This window comes from Balaenoptera musculus, chromosome 8, assembly GCF_009873245.2.
Source record: "Balaenoptera musculus isolate JJ_BM4_2016_0621 chromosome 8, mBalMus1.pri.v3, whole genome shotgun sequence".
NCBI lineage: Eukaryota > Metazoa > Chordata > Mammalia > Artiodactyla > Balaenopteridae > Balaenoptera > Balaenoptera musculus.
This window is the reverse complement of record NC_045792.1, coordinates 26642048-26664583: the sequence shown is the minus strand read 5'-3', so window position 1 is coordinate 26664583 and position 22536 is coordinate 26642048. Positions and strand designations below refer to the sequence as shown.

The 22536-nt window shown below is 34.2% G+C and overlaps 1 protein-coding gene across 1 annotated transcript in view; it reads left to right on the top strand.

Moving 5' to 3' along the window:
• Positions 1 to 22536, top strand: part of GRIA4 (glutamate ionotropic receptor AMPA type subunit 4) — a 529834-nt gene that overhangs the window by 468657 nt on the left and 38641 nt on the right. The window contains exons 10-12 of the mRNA XM_036860032.1: positions 3547 to 3917; positions 9680 to 9878; positions 15646 to 15893. Coding sequence (XP_036715927.1) covers positions 3547 to 3917; positions 9680 to 9878; positions 15646 to 15893 — 818 coding nt within the window. The remainder of the gene's footprint in view (positions 1 to 3546; positions 3918 to 9679; positions 9879 to 15645; positions 15894 to 22536) is intronic.

Sequence of the window (22536 nt, the reverse complement as noted above, 5' to 3'; positions counted from 1 at the left end):
TTTAAATAACCTGATCTTTGCCACTTGAGTTATCCAGTTTTTTCCCAAAAGGAATCTTTTTCCATGTCTCATACACTTTCCACAGATTTGATATTTTCCATTCTGGTGTCTGCAAAGTCTTTACTTGTTTCCCAACTACTTTTTTTTTTCTTTTTACTGCTAATACTTACATGAAATCCCAGTTTGCAGGGCCCTAAATAAAACTCCATCTATATTCTTATACTCAACAAAGCTAGCAAAATGATTAACTTTGAATCCATTTTTTTTACTTTATTCTTTGCAAACTTTGTTACTGTAATTTTTAGGAATAGATTATCTGTGAGACAGGCATATGTAATCTCAGCACACCACCAGGTGGTTACCCCAAAGCTCAAAACCTCCATGACACTCTCAGGTCCTTTCTGCCTGTCACACCTGCACACTGCAGCAAGTTCATTATATGATCTTCTGTGGTACACTGCTCCAGGGCCTTCTTCTGGGCCCCGCTGTACTTGTGTGTGTATATTTTAACCCAAGGGATTGTTTTCTCAAAGCAAGTTCCATGGCCTGCCAACACCAGAATTACCTGTGGTGTGTGTTAAAATGCTGGTTCATGAGCCTTACTCCAGAGCTCTTTGAGAATCCAAATATTATCAGTTTCTTACAGGAGATATTTCTCACAATTTTGGAAGTCACTGAGAGGTAATGGAACAAGGCAAACACAACATCCCCAATGTTAGCAGAGAAAACTCAGATGTATCCTCCGTTCACTGGCCTCTTTCAAATCACAAATTTCAGAACTTCAAATGTGTCCTCATTGAACATTGTTGTCACACTATCATCTAATGTTTGCATTCCATTGCATCTAGTTTTATGTGTTGGAGATGCCTTTATTTCTCTTCATGCTTCTCTACTTTTAAGGCTCTTACTCTCATTAGTGGTAACTTGTATAAATAAACAATTTCAGAAGATACTACACATAACAATGTAGTATGTGCAAGGTGGTATTTCAAATCAGTGAAAGAATGCATTATTCACTTATTCCTGTTGGGAAAGCAGGACAATTTTGTAATACATTATCATGCAAAATGCTAGATAAATTATAGAGGGAGCATAGGTACTAGAATAAAATATATGATTGAGATTAATCATGATATGAGAAGGATTTTTCTAAGCATGAAACCAATGGCTGAAAACACAAAAAGATAATTTTATATGGCTACAACAAAATTTTAAAACGTATATAATGCAATAAAGTACCATGAACTAAGTAATCTAAACAAAAAATTGATGACTGGGGGAATATTAAAAACATATACGAAAAATAATATTTTTAATATTTATTTTAAAGCACATAAATTAATAAGCAAAAAAAATGAATACACCATATGGAAATGGGGCAGATTATGACAAGTAATACATAAAAGGAGTAAAAGTGGCTATTTGTTTTACAAAAAAAAATTCAAATCAATACAATGAGATTAGCAAATTGGTGAAGATAGATGAGAATAAAGATACACAGGGGTTATCCAAGGTTCAAAGCCGAAGGTGCTTTCCCACAGTGCTGGTGACAATAGACATTTGCATGATCTTTCTGGAGAAAAGTTGGGCAAAACATGTAATGAACATTAAAAAGATTGTTACCATTTAGACCAGCAATCCCTTTCTAGAAATTTATTTTAAATAATAAAGATATGTGTGAAGATTTGTCTTCAAAGGTGTTCACACCACCATTATTATAAATTGTGTAAAACTGGAAACAATATAAATACCCCCAAAATAATAAATTGAGTAAATTTTGATGCTTTAACATGATAAAATATTTGCAATCATTAAAACTTATTTTTACTATATATGTTGAAATAATGTTGAAACAGCTCATCATATTCTCTTGAGAAAATGAATTATAAAATATAGTGTTCTATATTATCCCATTTTAAAATAAGAAAAATAATATTCATAAAACAATGTCTAATAGGGCATATATAAAGAAAAAAATAAGAGTAGGTGAAGGAAATGAAGATAAATTTTCCTAAATTTCTGGTTCTGTTTTTATATACTAATTTTTCTATATCTACTTCATATATCACTGTATAATGAAAATTATACAGATAGTAATAACTATGGGGAAAAAACCTCTCAGCAATGATTCTCTGGCTTTTGTATTATATGTGGGCATTTGTGATGTGAACTAAGTTCATTCCCACTTGAAAGTGTATGCAGTTAATTCTCAGTCACCCAGTGGAAAACGTGACAGCCAGAGTACATTCCCCATGCTAACCCTCCAGTTGCCTTTGTATCTAGCTGCTGGCCATTGTATCAATCCAGGGACCTGAGGAGATATAGAGTGAATGTGAGAGTGGCAGCCACTATGTAAGAACATATATGTCTGTGTTTCAGATTCCATTTTAATGCCAAATATTTTCCTTTTAAAATAAATAATCAAAAAACTTTTTTCATTTGTAGATCACGTAACAATTTACAGTTTTTTCACCACACTTTATTTCATTTGATTTTAGAGATGGCATGATTTAATAGAAGAAGTACAGTCTCAAATTGCAGAGCTGCTATGATGTGTAAAACTCATTTGCGTTTCAGTTTCATCATCTATAAAACAATGATAAACATAAGATTGTTTATCTCTTTAAGAAGGTTAAGTGAAAAGCCATTTCAAATATTTAAATCAGCATAGACACATAATCCCTCATTAAATGCTTACTATTGTTTTATTAAGATTTGTTTAACAGATAATTGCAATAACACAATGAGGTAAACAGGAAAGAAAATGTCTTCATTTTAGAGATATGGAAAAAGGCTCAGAAAAATTACTCAGAATCACAAAATGAAAATGGAAGCTGGTGTCTTATTAATAATAATATATGAGAATTGAATCAACTGTTTTCCAAAATCGTTTTTAGAAATTGAAAGTAGAAATCAAAGTAGGTGAATAGGAAGAAATAAATGCCAGTTTCCAGATTTGTGTGTGTGTGCTGAGTCAAAAAATATTGTCAAACAATATTTTTTTCTTTTATCTCACAAACGCAGACTTTATGATAGGTTTTCTCATAACTGGAAAGGAATAAAAAAGAAAAGACTGTTTGAAATTCACAATTCATAATATTAAGGAATGGCCAAGTAATGAATCAGTGGCAACATTCCAAATGAAACAGAAAAGACTGCAAAATAGCAGCAATTCTGGCTAAGAAATTCAGAAATTCAGCCATATGGAAAAACTATCAAGTATCCTCCTCTGTGCCATCTCAGACCCTTAAAGACTAAGGCAGTTATTTGAATTCAAGTTATTTTTGCTTATGTCTACTCCTTTTCTCTTCCTCTCATCTAATTACTAGCACCAATAAAAATATTCTGTGCAATCAAAGTGATATAATATTTTATGAAAACAAATCTGTTCATCTTTGTATTATCACTGGCCTTATTTATTGTTGGTATTCCCCAAAAAATGTAGAATAAATACATAACTGGTTAACTTTGAATGGATCAATCCAGTACTACTTGCTCCATGAAATTTATTAACCTACATGTTTTCATGTGTCTTTTCTTTTATAGAAAGCAGAGATTGCTATTGCCCCTCTGACAATCACTTTGGTCCGAGAGGAGGTCATTGACTTCTCTAAGCCCTTCATGAGTTTGGGCATATCTATTATGATCAAAAAGCCTCAGAAATCTAAACCAGGAGTGTTTTCCTTCTTGGATCCTCTGGCCTATGAGATTTGGATGTGCATAGTCTTTGCCTACATTGGTGTCAGCGTGGTCTTGTTCCTAGTTAGTAGATTTAGTCCATATGAGTGGCACACAGAAGAGCCAGAAGATGGAAAGGAAGGACCCAGCGACCAGCCTCCCAATGAGTTTGGCATCTTTAACAGCCTCTGGTTTTCCCTGGGTGCTTTTATGCAGCAAGGATGTGACATTTCACCCAGGTTAGTTTCAAAACTCTTAAGTTCTTCACCAATTCCACAGTAATTCTAAATATTGTGCATAACATATCTCTATATGTTCTTTTCCTGGAGGCAGAGCATTGCTTGAAACACAGAAAAACCTTGCAGTCCCAAATTAATCTAAATATACTCATAACCGATTTTTCCAAATTAGCACAAAGTATGGATACATCATAAAGATTAATTTCCCAATGGAAAAGTAACATATGGAACCCATCAGAATGCTCAAAAATAACTTAGTATTAATATTTCTTTCAGTGATTACAGGTGGAAACTAAATCTAAATTCTTAAGAATAGGAATTTATTTTCATGTTGTCTCCTTTTCAAAATCAAATGTTTTTGTTGTTTTGTTGTTCACTTTTGAAAATTAATTTTGAACTCGATTTACATCCCATGTAACTTAATGGAGATTTCTACCATGGAGTTACCTAAAATCTGAGTTAATATAGTAGGTTCCAGATATACATTGTTCTATCTAATAATCATAAACAAGCTAAGCAGTAGGCAAAGAGTCAGCAATGTAAATACTATATTTGTTTTCCTTATCGGTGGAGTCACGGCTCATATCCATAAGGATGTGTTTCAGTTATGTTTGTCAAAAATGCAGCCAACCTCCTGTTGCAAGAACAATACCAAATTTCTCTCAGAAAAATAGCTGAAGGCAGGAGAAGCTAAGAATTGAATTTAAATGGTGACTTATATTAGCATCGCAAATATATGTATTTTTAAAGAAATACTTTCTCAAAAAGAGACATTTTAGCTACAATGCAATTTGCATTCCTTAAGAACCAGGAACACTATAAATGTGCTTAAATTCCAATAACATAGAAATTTGAATCAATAATCCTCAATTAATGAAATGAAATCAAAGCAAATCAAGTAATAGTTTTATGAGTTTTTTTTAATTTATTTATTTGGTTTTTATATAGCAGGTTCTTATTAGTTATCTGTTTTATACATATTAGTGTACATATGTCAATCCCAATCTCCCAATTCATCCTACCACCACCACCACACACCGCACGCTTTTCCCCCTTGGTGTCCATATGTTTGTTGTCTACATCTGTGTCTCTATTTCTGCCTTGCAAACTGGTTCATCTGTACCATTTTTTCTAGATTCCATATATATGTGTTAGCATACAGTATTTGTTTTTCTCGTTCTGACTTACTTTACTCTGTATGACAAACTCTAGGTCCATCCACCTCATTACAAATAACTCAATTTCGTTCCTTTTTATGGCTGAGTAATATTCCACTGTATATATGTACCACTTCTTCTTTATCAATTCCTTTGTCAATGGGCATTTAGGTTGTTTCAATGACCTGGCTATTGTAAATAGTGCTGCAATGAACATTGGGGTGCATGTGTCTTTTTGAATTATGGTTTTCTCTGGGTATATGCTCAGTAGTGGGATTGCTGAGTCATATAGTAATTCTACTTTTACTTTTTTAAGGAATCTCCATACTGTTCTCCATAGTGGCTGTATCAATTTACATTCCCACCAACAGTGCAAGAGGGTTCCCTTTTCTCCACACCCTCACCAGACTTAGTTGTTTGTAGATTTTCTGATGATGCCCATTCTAATCAGTGTGAGGTGATACCTCACTGTAGTTTTGATTTTCATTTCTCTAATAGTGATATTGAACAGCTTTTCATGTGTCTTTTGGCCATCTGTATATCTTCTTTGGATAAATGTCTATTTAGGTCTTCTGCCCATTTTTTGATTGGATTCTTTGTTTTTTTAATATTGAGTTGCTTGAGCTGTTTATATATTTTGGAGATTAATCCTTTGTCCATTGATTCGCTTGCAAATATTTTCTCCCATTCTGAGGGTTGTGTTTTTGTCTTGTTTATGGTTTCCTTTGCTGTGCAAAAGCTTTTAAGTTTCATTAGGTCCCATTTGTTTATTTTTGTTTTTATTTCCATTACTCTAGGAGGTGGGTCAAAAAGGATCTTGCTGTGGTTTATCAAAAAGCTTTTGATTTCTTCAGTGATCTCTTGGTTATTTAGTAATGTATTGTTTAGCCTCCATGTGTTTGTATTTTTACGGGTTTTTTTTTCCTGTAATTTATTTCTACTCTCATAGCGTTGTGGTCAGAAAGGATGCTTGATATGATTTCAATTTTCTTAAATTTATCAGGGCTTGATTTGTGACCCAAGATGTGATCTATCCTGGAGAATGTTCCAGGTGCACTTGAGAAGAAAATGTAATCTGCTGTTTTCGGATGTAATGTCCTATAATATCAATTAAATCTATCTGGTCAATTGTGTCATTTAAAACTTGTGTTTCCTTATTAATTTTCTGTCTGGATGATATGTCCATTGGTGTAAGTGAGGTGTTAAAGCCCCCTACTATTATTGTGTTACTGTTGATTTCCTCTTTTTAGCTGTTAACATTTGCCTTATGTATTGAGGTGCTCCTATGGTGGGTGCATATATGTTTATAATTATTATATCTTCTTCTTGGATTGATCCCTTGATCATTATGTAGTGTCCTTCCTTGTCTCTTGTAACATTCTTTATTTTAAAGTCTATTTTATCTGATATGAGTATAGCTACTCCAGCTTTCTTTTGATTTCCATTTGCATGGAATATCTTTTTCAATCCCCTCACCTTCAGTCTGTATGTGTCCCTAGGTCTGAAATGGGTCTCTTGTAGATAGCATATATATGGCTCTTGTTTTTGTATCCATTCAGCAAACCTGTGTCTTTTGGTTGGAGCATTTAATCCATTCACGTTTAGGTAATTATCAATATGTATGTTCCTATTACCATTTTCTTAATTGTTTTGGGTTTGTTTTTGTAGGTCCTTTTCTTCTCTTGTGTTTCCCACTTAGAGAAGTTCCTTTAGCATCTGTTGTAGAGCTGGTTTGGTGGTGCTGAATTCTCTTAACTTTTGCTTGTCTGTAAAGCTTTTGATTTCTCCATCAAATCTGAATGAGATCCTGCCGGGTAGAGTAATCTTGGTTGTAGGTTCTTCCCTTTTATCACTTTAAATATATTGTGTCACTCCCTTCTGGCTTGTAGAGTTTTTGCTGAGAAATCAGCTGTTAACCTTATGGGAGTTCCCTTGTATGTTATTTGTCATTTTTCCCTTGTTGCTTTAAAATTTTTTTCTTTGTCTTTAATTCTTGTCAATCTGGTTACTATGTGTCTCGGCATGTTTCTCCTTGGGTTTTTCCTGCCTGGGACTCTCTGTGCTTCCTGGACTTGGGTGGCTATTTCTTTTCCCATGTTAGGGAAGTTTTCAAATAATCTCTTCAGATATTTTCTTGGGTCTTTTCTCTCTCTCTTCTCCTTCTGGGACCACTACAATGTGAATGTTGGTGTGTTTAATGTTGTCCCAGAGTTCTCTTAGGCAGTTTTCATTTCTTTTCATTCTTTTTTCTTTATTCTGTTCTGTGGCAGTGATTTCCACCATTCTGTCTTCCAAGTCACTTATCCATTTTTCTGCCTCAGTTATTCTGCTATTGATTCCTTCTAGTGTATTTTTCTTTTCAGTTATTGTATTGTTCATCTCTGTTTTTCTGTCCTTTAATTCTTCTCGGTGTTTGTTCCTTAATTCTTCTAGTTCTTTGTTAAACATTTCTTGCCTCTTCTCAGTCTTTGCCCCCATTCTTTCTCTAAGGTCCTGGATCATCTTCACTATCATTATTCTGAATTCTTTTTCTGGAAGGTTGCCTATCGCCACTTCATTTAGTTGTTTTTCTGGGGTTTTATCTTGTTCCTTCATCTGGTACATAGTCCTCTGCCTTTTCATTTTATCTATCTTTCTGTGAATGTGGTTTTCATTCTACAGGCTACAGGATTGTAGTTCTTCTTTCTCCTGCTGTCTGTCCTCTATTGGATGAGGCTATCTAAGAGGCTTGTGCAAGCTTTCTGATGGGAAGGACTGGTGGTGGGTAGAGCTGGGTGTTGCTCTGGTGGGCAGAGCTCAGTTAAACTTTAATCCTCTTGTCTGCTGTTGGGTGGGTCTGAGTTCCCTCCCTGTTGGTTGTTTGGCCTGAGGTGACCCAGCACTGGAGCCTACAGGCTCTTTGGTGTGGCTAATGGTGGACTCTGGGAGGGCTCAAGGAGTACTTCCCAGAACTTCTGCTGCCAGTATCCTTGTCCCCGCCGTAAGCCACAGCCACCCCCCGCCTCTGTAGGAGACCCTCCTACACTAGCAGGTAGGTCTGGTTCAGTCTCCTATAGGGTCACTGCTCTTTCCTCCTGGGTCCTGATGCACACACTATGTGTGTGCCCTCCAAGAGTGGAGTCTCTGTTTTCCCCAGTCCTGTCGAAGTCCTGCAATCAAATCCCGCTAGCCTTCAAAGTCTGATTCTCTGGGAATTCCTCCTCCCATTGCTGGACTCCCTGGTTGGGAAGCCTGATGTGGGGCTCAGAACCTTCACTCCATTGGGTGGACTTCTGTGGAATAATTGTTCTCCCATTTGTGAGTCACCCACCCAGTGGTTATGGGGTTTCATTTTATTATGATTGCGCCCCTCCTACTGTCTCATTGCAGCTTCTCCTTTGTCTTTGGATGTGGGGTAATTTTTTGGTGAGTTCCAGTGTCTCCTGTCGATGATTGTTCAGCAGTTAGTTGTGATTCCGGTGCTCTCGCAAGAGGGAGTGAGCGCACATCCTTCTACTCTGCAATCTTGAACAAATCACCAGTTTTATGGTTTTAAAACCAAGATTAAGCAAATGTTAAGTTAAAACCAACAGGCGTCACTTATATAATAATGGTTAAGAAGGGAGCATTTTAAGCTAGAAATGCCATTGAAAATATGAAATCTTTCCTCATATTAAGAAAATGTTTAAAAATAATTTGTCACAGGAATTTTAAATAGTCTGATGGTCCTGTTGAGTGAGATCAATTATGATTATGCTCTGAACTTTTTATTCATTCCATTCTCACTTTTCTTCTGCTCACCCACACATCCCTGATAACCAGAGAAATGGTGAAGAGAAAATGTTTTTTTGAGCTCTAGCCTCAGTTTTCAGTGCTGTTACACTGCATATTAACAAGTCACATGCTTTGGTCTCATGTTGGAAGTGGCAGAGAGAACATTTTTATACCAGTATGTAAAGCTCTTTAAGACATAGTTCATCCTCCATTCAGATAAAAAATGGAATATCATTCCAACCAACCAACAAACAAAACATCCTCAACTATGGTTACTTTGAGACCAATCCTAGATCTTCATGTGGTCCAGCCCCACCTTGGCATATGTCCCATCCATCTTGGCATAGCTCTGACTGAAGGTAAAAACAAGTTCTCTCAGAAGAGCATCTGCCATCTTATATCAAATCTAAGAGCTCACCAATTGTTAAGATGTATTGCTATTTTATGTACCACCAAGAGAGAAACAGTGCTGCCAATCAAACTATGGTACTGTGATTTATCTCTTCAAACATATGCTGCATCCTAATTTCAGAGATGCTAAAGTGCAAAAGGGATCAATGAATTTAAGTAAGCATTCCTGTTCTGGACCTGAAGGAAAGGCTTTTGTTTCTACATTTCTGCCAAGTAAACAATAAAAAGGAAAAGTATTCTAAATGTGGTGTTTATACATTCAATATAGCGTAAAAGATGTCAGGTGATACAGAAATACTAGAACCATTCTGAGTAGACTATTCAGAACATAAAATGATACTTGTAATTATTATTAAACATACACAGTGAATTGATGGTATTTCTTTTCTTTCTCTATGTTGATTATAGAAAGGAAAATGTTATTATCTTATCCATGTTTAGATCCCTCTCAGGTCGAATTGTTGGAGGTGTTTGGTGGTTCTTTACACTCATCATTATATCATCTTATACTGCTAACCTCGCTGCTTTCCTGACTGTTGAGAGAATGGTCTCCCCCATAGAAAGTGCGGAAGACCTGGCCAAACAAACAGAAATTGCCTATGGAACATTGGATTCAGGGTCAACAAAAGAATTCTTCAGAGTAAGTTGAGGGGAAAACTAAAAAGGAAATGTTCATAACTTTCAAATTCAGGCAATTTTGCCAATTATTATATTATGGGCTCTAGCTATTATAAGTTTTGCAAACACAATGGTAACTGCTATGTTTAAACATAGCAATGCTATATACTTCTACTTGGATTTTATAATCACTTTAATTTGCAAAAGCTAATTGATTTATTCACATTGCAAGAGGGACCCTCACTAAGGAAAAGTAACAACAAAAAGGTAAATAAAGCAACTTTATAACATAATTTATCCTAAAGATTCCAATATTCATAATGCTATGAAGATACTTCATCTGGCAAGATTTGGATTTATCTATGCTTTGGGATTTAGAGCATAAAAATGAAAGCAAGGTTGTTGTTTTTTTTTTCAAAGAATACATTTACCTTGCTGCATTTGAATCCCAAAACCTTAATTTCATGTTATAGTACCTATATGAGGTTTATTATTCTATAATCTATTCTGTAACAATGGATTTCAAAGCAATATATTTGCTTTCTCACAAGAGAATGGGAACAAGAACTACTAAGTTCTAGCACCTTTGTAAAACGTTGTATGATATTGCATTCGTGCTGATTTCTCTGCTTTTGCAGATCAAATTATTCAAACTGATATAATTGCGTTTCACATATGGATATGATTCCTTTGGCTTGCCATCATGATGGCAGGTATTTTGGAGGTTTTGGGGGTTTTAGCTGTTTGTATCACTATAAGGATGAATTTTTTGATCTGTGAATCTCTTTTACTCTGCTTTTACTTAAATCCAGAAATTTCACAATGTCTGGTCAGAGATAAGTGTTAATTTTGTGACTTTAGAACCAAAAAACTAAAAAGTGGTCAGGGTGAAATTTTCACAAATATTTCACTAGGTAATTGTGGCATCTTATATTTAGCATCAGTTGCTTAGAGACTAAATATTTAGTAATTTAGAATACAAGATATGTTTCACTATTTCCTAAACTATTGTGTAACATTAATGATAGCCCTTTAAAGTAAATTCACACTTATATACAGTACTTGGGAGATTACATTTTCATTTTAAATGTGTATATTTATTGTTTTCTCACTCAGCTTGGAAATTAAAAACAACAAAAGATACTACTCCTTAAGCCAGCCTTAACTTTCATGCACTTGAATTTCAATAATATTTCTTTTTAAAAAAAAATTCAATTATAGTATTCTTAGATATGACAGATGTTTTTGTAACACTAAATCAGGAACAAATCACTCAAAAATTGTGCCAAACCCATCATTGCACATTGTTTTAAGAAAAACAGACAGTGAACATCTTTGTCAACAATTTGGAGCATTACTAATAGATATAAAATTTGTAAGTTAATTGTAAACTATTTGTAGGTTTTTCTAAAACTGTGAATAATAGTCATAATATATTTTATTAACAATATTCTATGGATAAACTTAATTAGCTAAATTTTTTTAACTTACTGAGTGCATCCCAGTCTCTAAAGCTTAATATAGTAACACACTGCTTTAACACATTTTAGCATAATTTCAGTACTTTTCTGGAAATCTATGTTTCCACCCAAAAGAAACTAGGTAAAATTTAGTGACTTTGACTAAAAACCATTTTGTATATGCATCAAAATAGAATACAAATTTGTGCTATCACTTGCAATGTACTGAAAAATGATGACTGATTTTCATGTAAATAAAGCATATATTTGTAGGTTCATCATTTTGCCTTGAGTGAAAAAGGGGAAAAGAAATATCATATTGATTCCCTGAAAATGTTTCAAAAATAACTCACTGTAGAGCTCTTTGGCATCACGTACATTGAGATTGTTATTTCTAATCTTTATAGAGTTTAAAAAAACTGCTCAAGTTTGAAAAACTAATGAAGTAGGTAAGAGAATATATTGATTAGAAATATAGGAATAAGGAAAGCTGCTTCCTAGATACAGAGCCTCCCATATAAGTAGGGCAGTCACCATGCCCTGTTTCCTTTCTGTCCCACCCAATTATAGTTTTAAAATTGAAAGAGTGTTATAAGTATAGATATTTATGTTGCAGAATAGTTTGAACCCTAATAGGACAAGAAAATAATTTTCCCTGGAAGCATACTTCCAGGAATGCATAAATTTGAGTTCTCTGATAAAAACCTCCTTCATTTCCTACCCTATGTTCTCCCTCCTCTCTCATACATGATGACCTGGTTTAAATAAATCACTTGTCTGATGGGTTGTTGAGGAAACAGAACGTGAAATGTATTTTTGTCCTTGTCAAAAATGTTTTCTTATAGGAACACAGTAATGGTACATCTATCAGCTTCACTAAACTGTCTCAGGCAGTTACCTATACTCAGCATTTCAAAAAATGTTGCAGTTGTTCTGGAAAAAGAATTAGGCCATGGAGGAAAATTACATCAGAATTCAACTGTTGCCTTGGTTTTGTACCGTTATGAAACTTGATATGTTTCATGTTCTGTGCCGCTTGTTAAGCATACACATAGAGTCATTTAAAGGAATTTTGTACTTGTCACTTAATGACAGGCTTTTTTAAAGGTACTTTTACATTATTATAAACCTGATTTAAACACACTGATTTTAATTTCAGTGCAGATTTTATCCTGTTCCTGTTTCAGTCATCAGTGAAATCATGAATGCATAAATGAGGTGGATTAGTATTTCAGGGCTTATAATATTATCAAATAGTACATTGATAAGCTCTTAGTGGAACATCAGTCTTGCTGCATAAGCTACTAAAAGCAGGAAATAATTCACCTGATAACAATGTAAATATCAACTATAGTGCATGACATTTTTACATATTTTCTATTAAAAGCAGAAATGGCAAAATACTTAATTTTGAGAAATTAAAAGGATGGCACATTTTTAAATCTCCAAGAATTATTATAAGTAATGAAATTGTGCTTTAAATCAAATAGTTTCCCATGCATTGTGTTTCACAATAAAGATGAAACAAGTAAATCTGAGATTAATTTTATAATTTTAAAAAAAAATGACATATAATCTTTGCTTATTACCTTGAGCATATTCATTCCCCAAACCTGATCTTTAAGTAGATATCACAGTTGAAGATGAAGATGTAAAAGTCCCATTATCACTACATTTATGAGCTTACTGGGTCTGCAAAAATCTCCTCATTTTAGCCTGTCTCATCAAATTTATAAAAATTACCTTACCCTCATTCCTTAGCAAAAACACCCTCTTACAGTCACAAGTAAGGCACAGCAATATTATTTCCAGTCCTTTACTTCCAGAATTTCCCAACCTCACCCTCTCCACCATGTGGATTTGATTTTATCTAAACCATGCCCCTTTAAGTCAGAATCAGAATTTCTAAACATTAACATAGTGACACACCATATAAATTTTTTTCCCAAAAAGTTTCTTTCATCATTCCTCTATTTTCCACTGGGAGTCTGTATTTTATAATTTCTATTATACATAAGAAATTAAGCATACGTACACTACAGATTCCTCTTTCTTCTGGACTTTAAAGGAATTAATTTAACTTCTTTTGCAATTAAGGTATATGTAATTCTATATATTTAAACAAAAGCAGTAGTAATTTTCCTCACATTAATATCATGGGAATGGACGTCTATAAAATATCAATGACCTAAAGGTATTTTATTCCTTTAAAAAAATTATTTGCTTTAATATTATGTTGCATTCTATATAGTTAACTTATCTTCATAATTACCAAGCCCTAAAAATACTCTTTTTTCCATTTTGCTGCCTTAGTTTTGTTTAGCTGTTCCCTTTTCCTTTAATAAGATATAAAAAATAAGTAGAAAATTGCCAAGTAACTAGCATGATTCTCATATTCTTAAAATTTTTCAAAAAAATTTTAATTAAAATAATACTCAGATTTTATTTCTTCTGGTTTCAATGTAGTATACATAGTGAAGCAAAAAATATATAGAGAACTCTATACCTTTTGGGGTGTAACTCTGAAGTGAAGTTATCAATACATTTAAAAAAGTGATTATATGCCTAAATGATGTTGTTTAGCAACACATGTCTAAATTGAAATCATCAGGATAGATGTTTAAAGACAATCAGTATCAAGTGATCCAGAGAGTTTATAATTTTCAGAAATTGGAACTCATTGTAAAATGGAGTAGTTCATACTCTGGAAGAGAACTTCATTATCAGAGATGAAGTGAATGAGGCCTGGCAACATGGCCTCCCTAGTGGATCTCATGGTTAAGCGTTCTGAATCCAGATACTCTTCTGTCCTGGAACAACATAGAATCTTTGCAATTGAATTATATTTGGCATAGAATTTTCCTAGTGTGAGGATTTCTGTAGCCAGAAGTAACCTGTCATTACCTGAACACACATACACAAACATATCAGAATCTCTGTATCATGAGATATTTTCAAGTGTTAATAACATAAAAACATTTCAGAGGATACAGGATACAGGATATCTATTTCCTATTTGATATTTATCACCATTTGAATATACATTAACATAAAATATCTGGGGTTTTTTGGTGTTTAGGTATGCAAATCTCTTATTGTGTGACTTATTATATAGATCTATTGATTACTAAATTTCCACCTTATGAAGCCAAAATTTTGAATACCACTTTTATCAGTTTCTTTGTTCACCTGAGTAATTTGCTTTTGCCCAAAACATGTATTCTTAAATTTGCTATTTGGGTACCTTGTTGATTATTGAAGATCTGCTTCTTGTTGGATTCTATCTTCTGGTAAACAAAACAAGGTCGGTGTAAATAAGTATACATGCTACTCAGGATTTGGCCTTATGCATAGATTTAGGTTTGACTGAAGTCTCCATTACTTTTAATTTGGATCCAGATGCAAAATTTCCACATCTTGCTATTGAACAAAAGTAATTGCACCAGATAAAATTCTGTGTGTATCATTGTATTATCAAACACCAAACAGGATTTGGGCTTTTCTATTTTATTAAATATATCCTTTGGGGACATTTGAGTTCATTTGGATATATTTTCACGTGAAAAAATGTGTGGATGAAAAAATCTAATATGAATGCAGATACTGACAAAATGAATTGGATAAATTAAGTCCTGGAAATAATGTAGATACAGCCCAAATAGACAAAAATATAAGTAAGTTTCTTGGCTGAAGTCAAGGGATTAGAAAAACTAACTCTCCAAAATATAAAGTGGGAAAACAAGAATTACTTCTCTTTAAAGTTTAATATATGTTCTATTTGGAGATTTTGTTTAAAAAGGTCTAAAATTGTTTTGGTGGACCTAGTTTGATTCTTGCTTTATGGATATTTGGTTTGTAAACTAGGGCAGATTTCTCCTCCTCCTTCGGTGTTCAAATACTGACTTGATAGGGACTGCACATTTTGTATATATTTTTTTAGAATGGCTTTCATTAAAACTTTGAGGCATGGAAAAATATGAAAATAAAACAATATAACAACTCTCCTTGTTTGTTATAATTCAGTACAACTCTCTCTATGGCTGTCTACATTTTATAATAATAGTAAGTCGTTCTTTAAGCAGTTGAGTAGGGTAGTTATTATGACATGAGGTACCTTTTTCTCCAAATATCACTTTTAGATGTCTTTCATTTTAATGATTTTCTTAAACAGTTGTAAAAGGCAGTTTTCTGTTTGAAAAAGAATAATGTTATTATGGCAAATTGCAATTAAATGGTAACGTAGAAGGCTTTATCCTTATCTCGGTTCAGTCAATATTAACATCTTGTTCCCTTCTTTCCTGTATTTAATTTTATTTTAATTTCCTCCAGAGATCAAAAATAGCAGTGTATGAAAAGATGTGGACCTACATGCGATCAGCAGAGCCATCAGTGTTCACTAGGACTACAGCTGAGGGAGTAGCTCGTGTCCGAAAATCCAAGGGCAAATTTGCCTTTCTCCTGGAGTCCACTATGAATGAATACATTGAGCAGCGAAAGCCATGTGACACAATGAAAGTGGGAGGAAATCTGGATTCGAAAGGCTATGGAGTAGCAACACCCAAGGGTTCTTCATTAAGGTGGGTGGAATAGTATAACAATATAACATGTGTTGTTATAGTATTCCACCTTCCCTGATGTCCCTGAGAGAATTATTTTGTTTTGTGTGTGAACATGGTATGTTTGTTTGTTTTTCTGTTTCTCCATTTCATATTTTTTGGTCAACAATCAGGTAATTTTTTTTTTAATTTTAGAATAATTAATCTTAATTGACATATATCTTTTAAGGCCATATAAAAACCAAACTGGTTGAACACTAGCTGCTTCCAGTGGGCCTAAAACATGGGTAGCATATGCTTCTATATCTCATCAACTTTTTTTGGTCACTGAAATCTACATTCTCATTGTGTCAGTAATAATTCTACATTTTTTCATTATTTTTAAAATTATGCCTGCCTGCTAGTTTCTAAGAAGAAATCAATATCTTCTAGAAAAACACTTTTTTTCCATTTCAATGTTTCATTTATTATGGCATCATTATATTTTAGAAAATCCTGAGTTGTATCAGTGCTAACTTTGTAAATCACATTTATTTATAAATGCAATTATGATTACAGGGAAAACTGGGCTCTGATTTTATTGTGCTTACTCAAGTCACACTCTCTACTGTTGCAAAGGGAGTATGGGGTAAGTAAGATCTGTAAAATTAGACCCAGTAACAATTCAAAATTGTTCACACGTAGACCCCTAAAATGTGACTTATGACCAAAGCGTCACACATGTGGTTGATATTCCACATGTGTTAAAAGTGGGACTTTATTTCTTAAGGAAATGTTGGTGAAATCTGCCCTTTTCACCCTTTTGGTCCTGGACATAGAAAATTCACATGTTTATGTCCAGGAGGCAGAGTTTCCTATTTTCCTTAAGTAACAAAGGCTGCTGTTGAATTGCTGGGGTTAGAGCAAAGCCGGGGTCAAAAGTGACGACTGACAAATTACTCTGGTCTCAGTGTTGCTTAGGAGAGATTCATACAAAGCACAGATTCAAGAAGAAATCAGAATCTTTGCCAAAGGAATTAACCAAGAACCTTGTCTTGAAAAATGATGTTTCTGGTAAGCCTTTGAAAAATGAAGGTAATGAGACCTGTACTGTTGCCTAGGAGGAGTGAAAACAATATAAAATTATATGATTGGTTTCAAAAAGGGAACTGCAATGTACTTTGGGTATATGTGCTGGGTGGGGGAGAAGTTGAAACAGATATAAGAAACAAATACTAGTACTGAAAAGTTTGTGTTAAAACAGTATTTTGTGTTTGCAAACAACACTGTAATAATTTGAGAGGGGTTTCATGGTATGTTCAAAAGGGACAATTTTTAAAGGAGATAGAGCAAAGTTAGCCAGCAAAGACATATTTGGGTGTAGACTTTGGCAATACTGAAGTCAGGTTTATTTGACAACACTTCGCACATGAAACTGGAGAAATGTGCACGGAGAAAGCCAAACAAATAAATTATCTATGATAAAATTCTACCAAAAAAGATTTCAGCCATTCAGAAACTAAAAGTGGCATTAGAATATTTGGTCTTTAAGGGAATATTTTGTTTGATGCAATATGAGAAATATGTAATTTCAATGAGGCCATGTGGCAAATAAATCGCTATCAAAATAGTAGTAAATAGAAAGGGAGACAGCAACGGAGGGTGATATGTAGATCACTGTTCACACTATTGATTACATTCACTGGATGTAGCATTTGTTCTTAATTAATTCTCTGTGGATTGTAGCTGCCTTGTTCTCTGTCTTGTGTCTACTGATAAAGTCAAGTTCCAGGGACTGAATTTGGCCCTCAGATAAGGGTGCGTCTGACTCCCATTGATAGCAAGAGTGTTCCCTCTTAAATGTGCCACTTTGTCAAGTCCACACTACAGGGATTGTTTAGGGAGAAGCTGAAGGGCTTCATCTGTCTAGAACTGTATAATAATCAGCTATTGGCCTGCCCCTCTTTTCCTGTCTTTCCCTGGATCTTGTTAATGAGGCAATTGTTAAACTCAGCTTCCTGGGTTAAGAGTTTGTTTATGTGCTTTGCTTTATACATGCCACAATTTCCTGAGCAAGCTGGCCCCTGCATGCCAAAACCACAGTCATTTTGTCCTGTCTTTGAGAATACTGGAAGTGCACTGAAGGCTAACCAGCATTCACCTTACCCACACCTCCTTACGCCCCCACACCCAGCCCAACTAAGCAGGAGGCTCATTAAGCTTAAATTCTCATTCTTATTCAACTAGTAACCTTCTGCTTCAAAAGAGGCAAACTAATATAGAGATGGACCAATAGGCACCTTCTGTATAAATGATGAAATTCAAAATAATTACAGTCATCAGAACAAGATCCAGAGGGCATACCTGCATCAAGAGTATCTTTGAAAAAACTTTCTGCCTCATTTGTTCAGTTGAGACTAAGTCTGTTTTCCCACAAGATCTATTTTTTTAACCAAGTTTTTAAGTTAATAGTTCTGGATACATTGAGACTGGTCTGTTTCATTGTCATTAATTATGGTTTCTTCCAAACGCTGCTGTTTTGATTCATTGGGAAATATGAGACTTTATGAAAAGGAAAACAATCTTCCTCTGATATAAGTATAACCAGAGAATGCAGACAAATGACTAGCAATCTTCTGTTGATCTAGGGAGTTTTTTTTATTTCCAGATCTTGCTGTTTGGTCAAAATGCTTCATAATAAATGTCACAGAAAAGAGTAAGAGTAGGATATATAATCAGGATGGAAAATCAGGACTTGGGTCTTTAATGTAGGCTTTAAAACACAGGCAATCAGGATTATCACAGAGCATATATCTGTGACTAGGATAACAAATATTACAACAGTTATGACTGGCACCCATCTTTATGGCAGAGAATGATATGCAAAGCTCCTTATTGTTCAAAGAGACTTTATTTCAGGCTAGCGTTTGCTGGGCATACACATACATAACGTTTCACAATGTTAAAACCATCAAGCTATCACTAATGGCTCTCAGTTACAGAAGGCCAATAAGTATGCTCAGAAATTATCGGTTTATTATGCTTTGACATAGATTCTCCAATTTGTAGGTGATAGAATGATTCCAGGTATATTGATGTTGTTAAACTTAGAATCTATAGATTTTAAAATTAAAAAAGAAAGCAATTATAGGTAAGTGCACCTACAAACTATAAATATCAGTGAGTGAAAAAACTTAAATCTTACTGGCATTACTATTTGTTTTTCTAAGTTACCTTCCAAAGAAAACTTTCAGGTCTTATTGTGAGATAAAAGGGTAAAAACTCTTATGTTTCACTATCTCCCTACTTTGATATTTCTCCTGAATCTTCTTTCCACATGCACAATGCCATTTATTCTACATGAACTTCCTTTTCATCCCTTCTCCAGTACCCTTGGCAATCCAAAACTCTTGTAAAAGCCTTCACTGGTTTAGAAATTTTTAAAGGTTGTTTTAAAATAGACACTCTAGATGGCATAGCAATGTGATGTAAAGTTTAGATGAAAGAGTAAGTGTATTTTGACTATACTATCAATACTATCAACTTTACTATGCAACTTTAGTATAGATACGTACTATACTATAGTATTTATTATCTAGGAAAGTTGTATACTTTACTATCAAAATAGTAGATTATTTGGTGTATTATCTATATTACACTAGTTTCTAGACTCTCAACTTTACCATGCAATAAGTAAACTGATAAAGATTGTTTAGAGTAAATCGTAATTTATTTAATACAGATTTACTGACTATTAAATAGTTGTTAAATGAGAAATACCCCTTTTAAAAATATTCATGGTATCTAGTATTTTCAAGTACTTCCAGGAAACAAAGAAGGGGATCATATCTTCAGAATTCTCCTGGTCTTTGTAAAGATTTTTATACTTGACCCTAATGTTTGAAGCCACGTTAAAAAACTAGTTTCCTGGGAAATCCCTGGCAGTCCAGTGTTTAGGGCTCAGCGCTTTCTCTGCTATGGTCCCGGTTTGATCCCTGGTCAGGGAACTAAGATCCCACAAGCCACGTGGTGCAGCCAAAAATTTTAAAATAAAATTAAAAAACGAAAAAGCTACTTTCCTATACTTTTATTATTCAATAGGGATAATTCCCATTCAAATTTTGCCTTCTCTAAAGATATTTGTGGAACTGTGCCTAATATAAGACAAATGATCTGTCGTTTAAAAAAAAAAAAAAAAAGTCTTTCAAGAGAAAGCAGTTCCAAAAGAACTTGATCAGTGGTTGAAATCTGGGAAAAAAATGAGGCCCAGTGGACTTGCTGATGCCCAGTTACAGGAATCTGTGGCAACAGGAGCTACTCCTTTGAAACCAAGCACATCATGCTTAGTTTACAACAGGCAACTCAGACCCCCCACGGCAATATCATGGCAGGGGAGAGGAAGTACTAAGAATGGGAATTAGAATAGCACACCTTCATTGGACATTTTATTTCAGTATTTAACACAATCGCTGGCCTCATAAGACACTTGGCTCAAGTCTAAATCTGTATCAGGGTAAGTAGAGTTCTCTGTAGGCCAAATTATGTTTCTTCAACTTGGGAGTATTTTTTAGGGCAGATGTATTAAATTTAATATTCAAATTCATGTGTGAAAAATATATTATCTGTAAGGAATCACTTTCCTACGTAAAATTTGTGAGACATATTTAGTCATCAGTTCAGGTGTACTTGGAAAGTTTAGAAAGAAGGAGTTTGCTGGATGTTGTGTGTGACAGTAAAGTTGTAGTCTGTTTTTGGTGTTAGTAACAAGTCAATTGTTAGCACTTAATGTAGACACTAGTAAAACTTAAAAGTACAGAAATTTAAAGCTGAGTACTTAATATTACTTAGCAGCACTTGGCCTCAAGTAAATATACTTTTAACTTGTTTTCTGGAAACGAGTTGCAGCAGATTAGTACACAAGTATGTTTTTTTCTTTAACTATTATGGGAAGGGAGAGATATGTTTTCATTTATGAATATCCCTCATTTTATTTGGTGCCATATTAAAAGATGCTACAGATAACTTAGTTTTTGTGATCCCATTATGTTTTGGAACATAGTCTGTTGGCCTAGGGATTAGAAAACACACTCATACAAAAATCATTTGCACCTCTCAGCATAAACGCACACAAACACACACAAATCCCCCTGGTTGTGATATGCTTAAACACTTACCCAGTTTGCTATTAGAGATGTGGGTACCAAGTATTTTACATTCACAAACTGAGATGTCACATGGTAAAGGTATCAATGCTAAATGTGTCCCAGGGGAAAATAATCCCCTTTAGAATTCATACATCCCATCTTTCCCTTGCTAGATATTGAGTGCAGTAGGAAACATAAAACTTTCTATTGCCATTTGAAATTTTAGATTTTTCATTTAGCTCTTTCCTGCAGTTAAAAGATGATTAAATTTACAGCTCCCCATGAAAAGGAAAAATATCCTGCATTTTTCTTCATTTCTTTAAGACTCACCAAGCACTATACATTTTCCATTCTCCCCGCTTGTAGAAAGAAAAAAATGCCAATATGATTTGCCTTCATTCATTTGCCAATTTATTCAACAGATGGTTGCTGGGTTCCACCTGAGAATTTACCAGAGAGTTTTCAAGTTGTTCATTCTGGAGATGTTTTGTGGTTGCCATAGGTAACACCACTTGAAAGTTTCTAAATTCAGTGTTTAGCTGTATACACCTCCTCTCCATTACACTTAGAAGCTATATTTTAGTAACTTACCTGAGAAAAGTGGATAATTGGTGGCTGTTTTAGTTTATACCACTTCAAAGAGGATTAAATTTAATAAGATAAAACTGCTACAAAAGAAGTTTAACAGTTTAAGCCTTCACAACCTGATTTAACAAGAGATCTAAGTTTAGATCTCAATTTTAACAGTCTATGAAAAGCCAGAATTCCAAGCTGTTGTTCTTTAGTCCCACACAATTGTCCTATAAACAAATACTTTAAGTATAAAGAATCCCCCAAAAGAATATCTATATCCTATAAAGTTCAAGTTAATTCAGTTGCAACACACAACTAATGTGAGTGCAGAACCTATAGCCAACCAAGTCAAGCAGCCTTGACCTACCCATGCCACGTGTATTTAGGAAACATAAAGTTGTATCTAAGGACAAAGTTCATAATCTGATATGTAATAAATGTGCTGTAGATGAACTTATCCCTATATTAGTAGTGTATTTAAGTGTTTCCTCTTGATATATGTCTAATAGCTGGACAGGTTCCATATTATGTCACTCATCTTTACACATCATCTCACTACAAGGATTGGTTTCCAGAAGTAATTGCAGTGCTAGTGCTCAGGTTATAAAGGGGACACAAAGGAACAACAAAGCAAGTGAAAAGGGGTCTGTTCAGCCAAGATAACATCAGCAAAGATGGGGCTGGTTTATTATTCATATTTAAGAGAAGGAAGATAGAATAGTTTGGCAGTCAATTGGAATGAACTGGGAAATAGTAAAGACCCTGGTTTAGAATTATATTCTGTTTTAATTTAAGTAGGGATAAGAAACTGTAGCTCATTTATTTAAATGTTTGTTTCTCCCTAAAAATCAGTCCTATAATTCTTGTTTTCAGAATGAAATAACATACATTTGAAATAGCTTTGCCACAAACATAGTATCATACACACCTGGCAACACCTGAATAGAAAGTCACCATTCAAGTCTCCA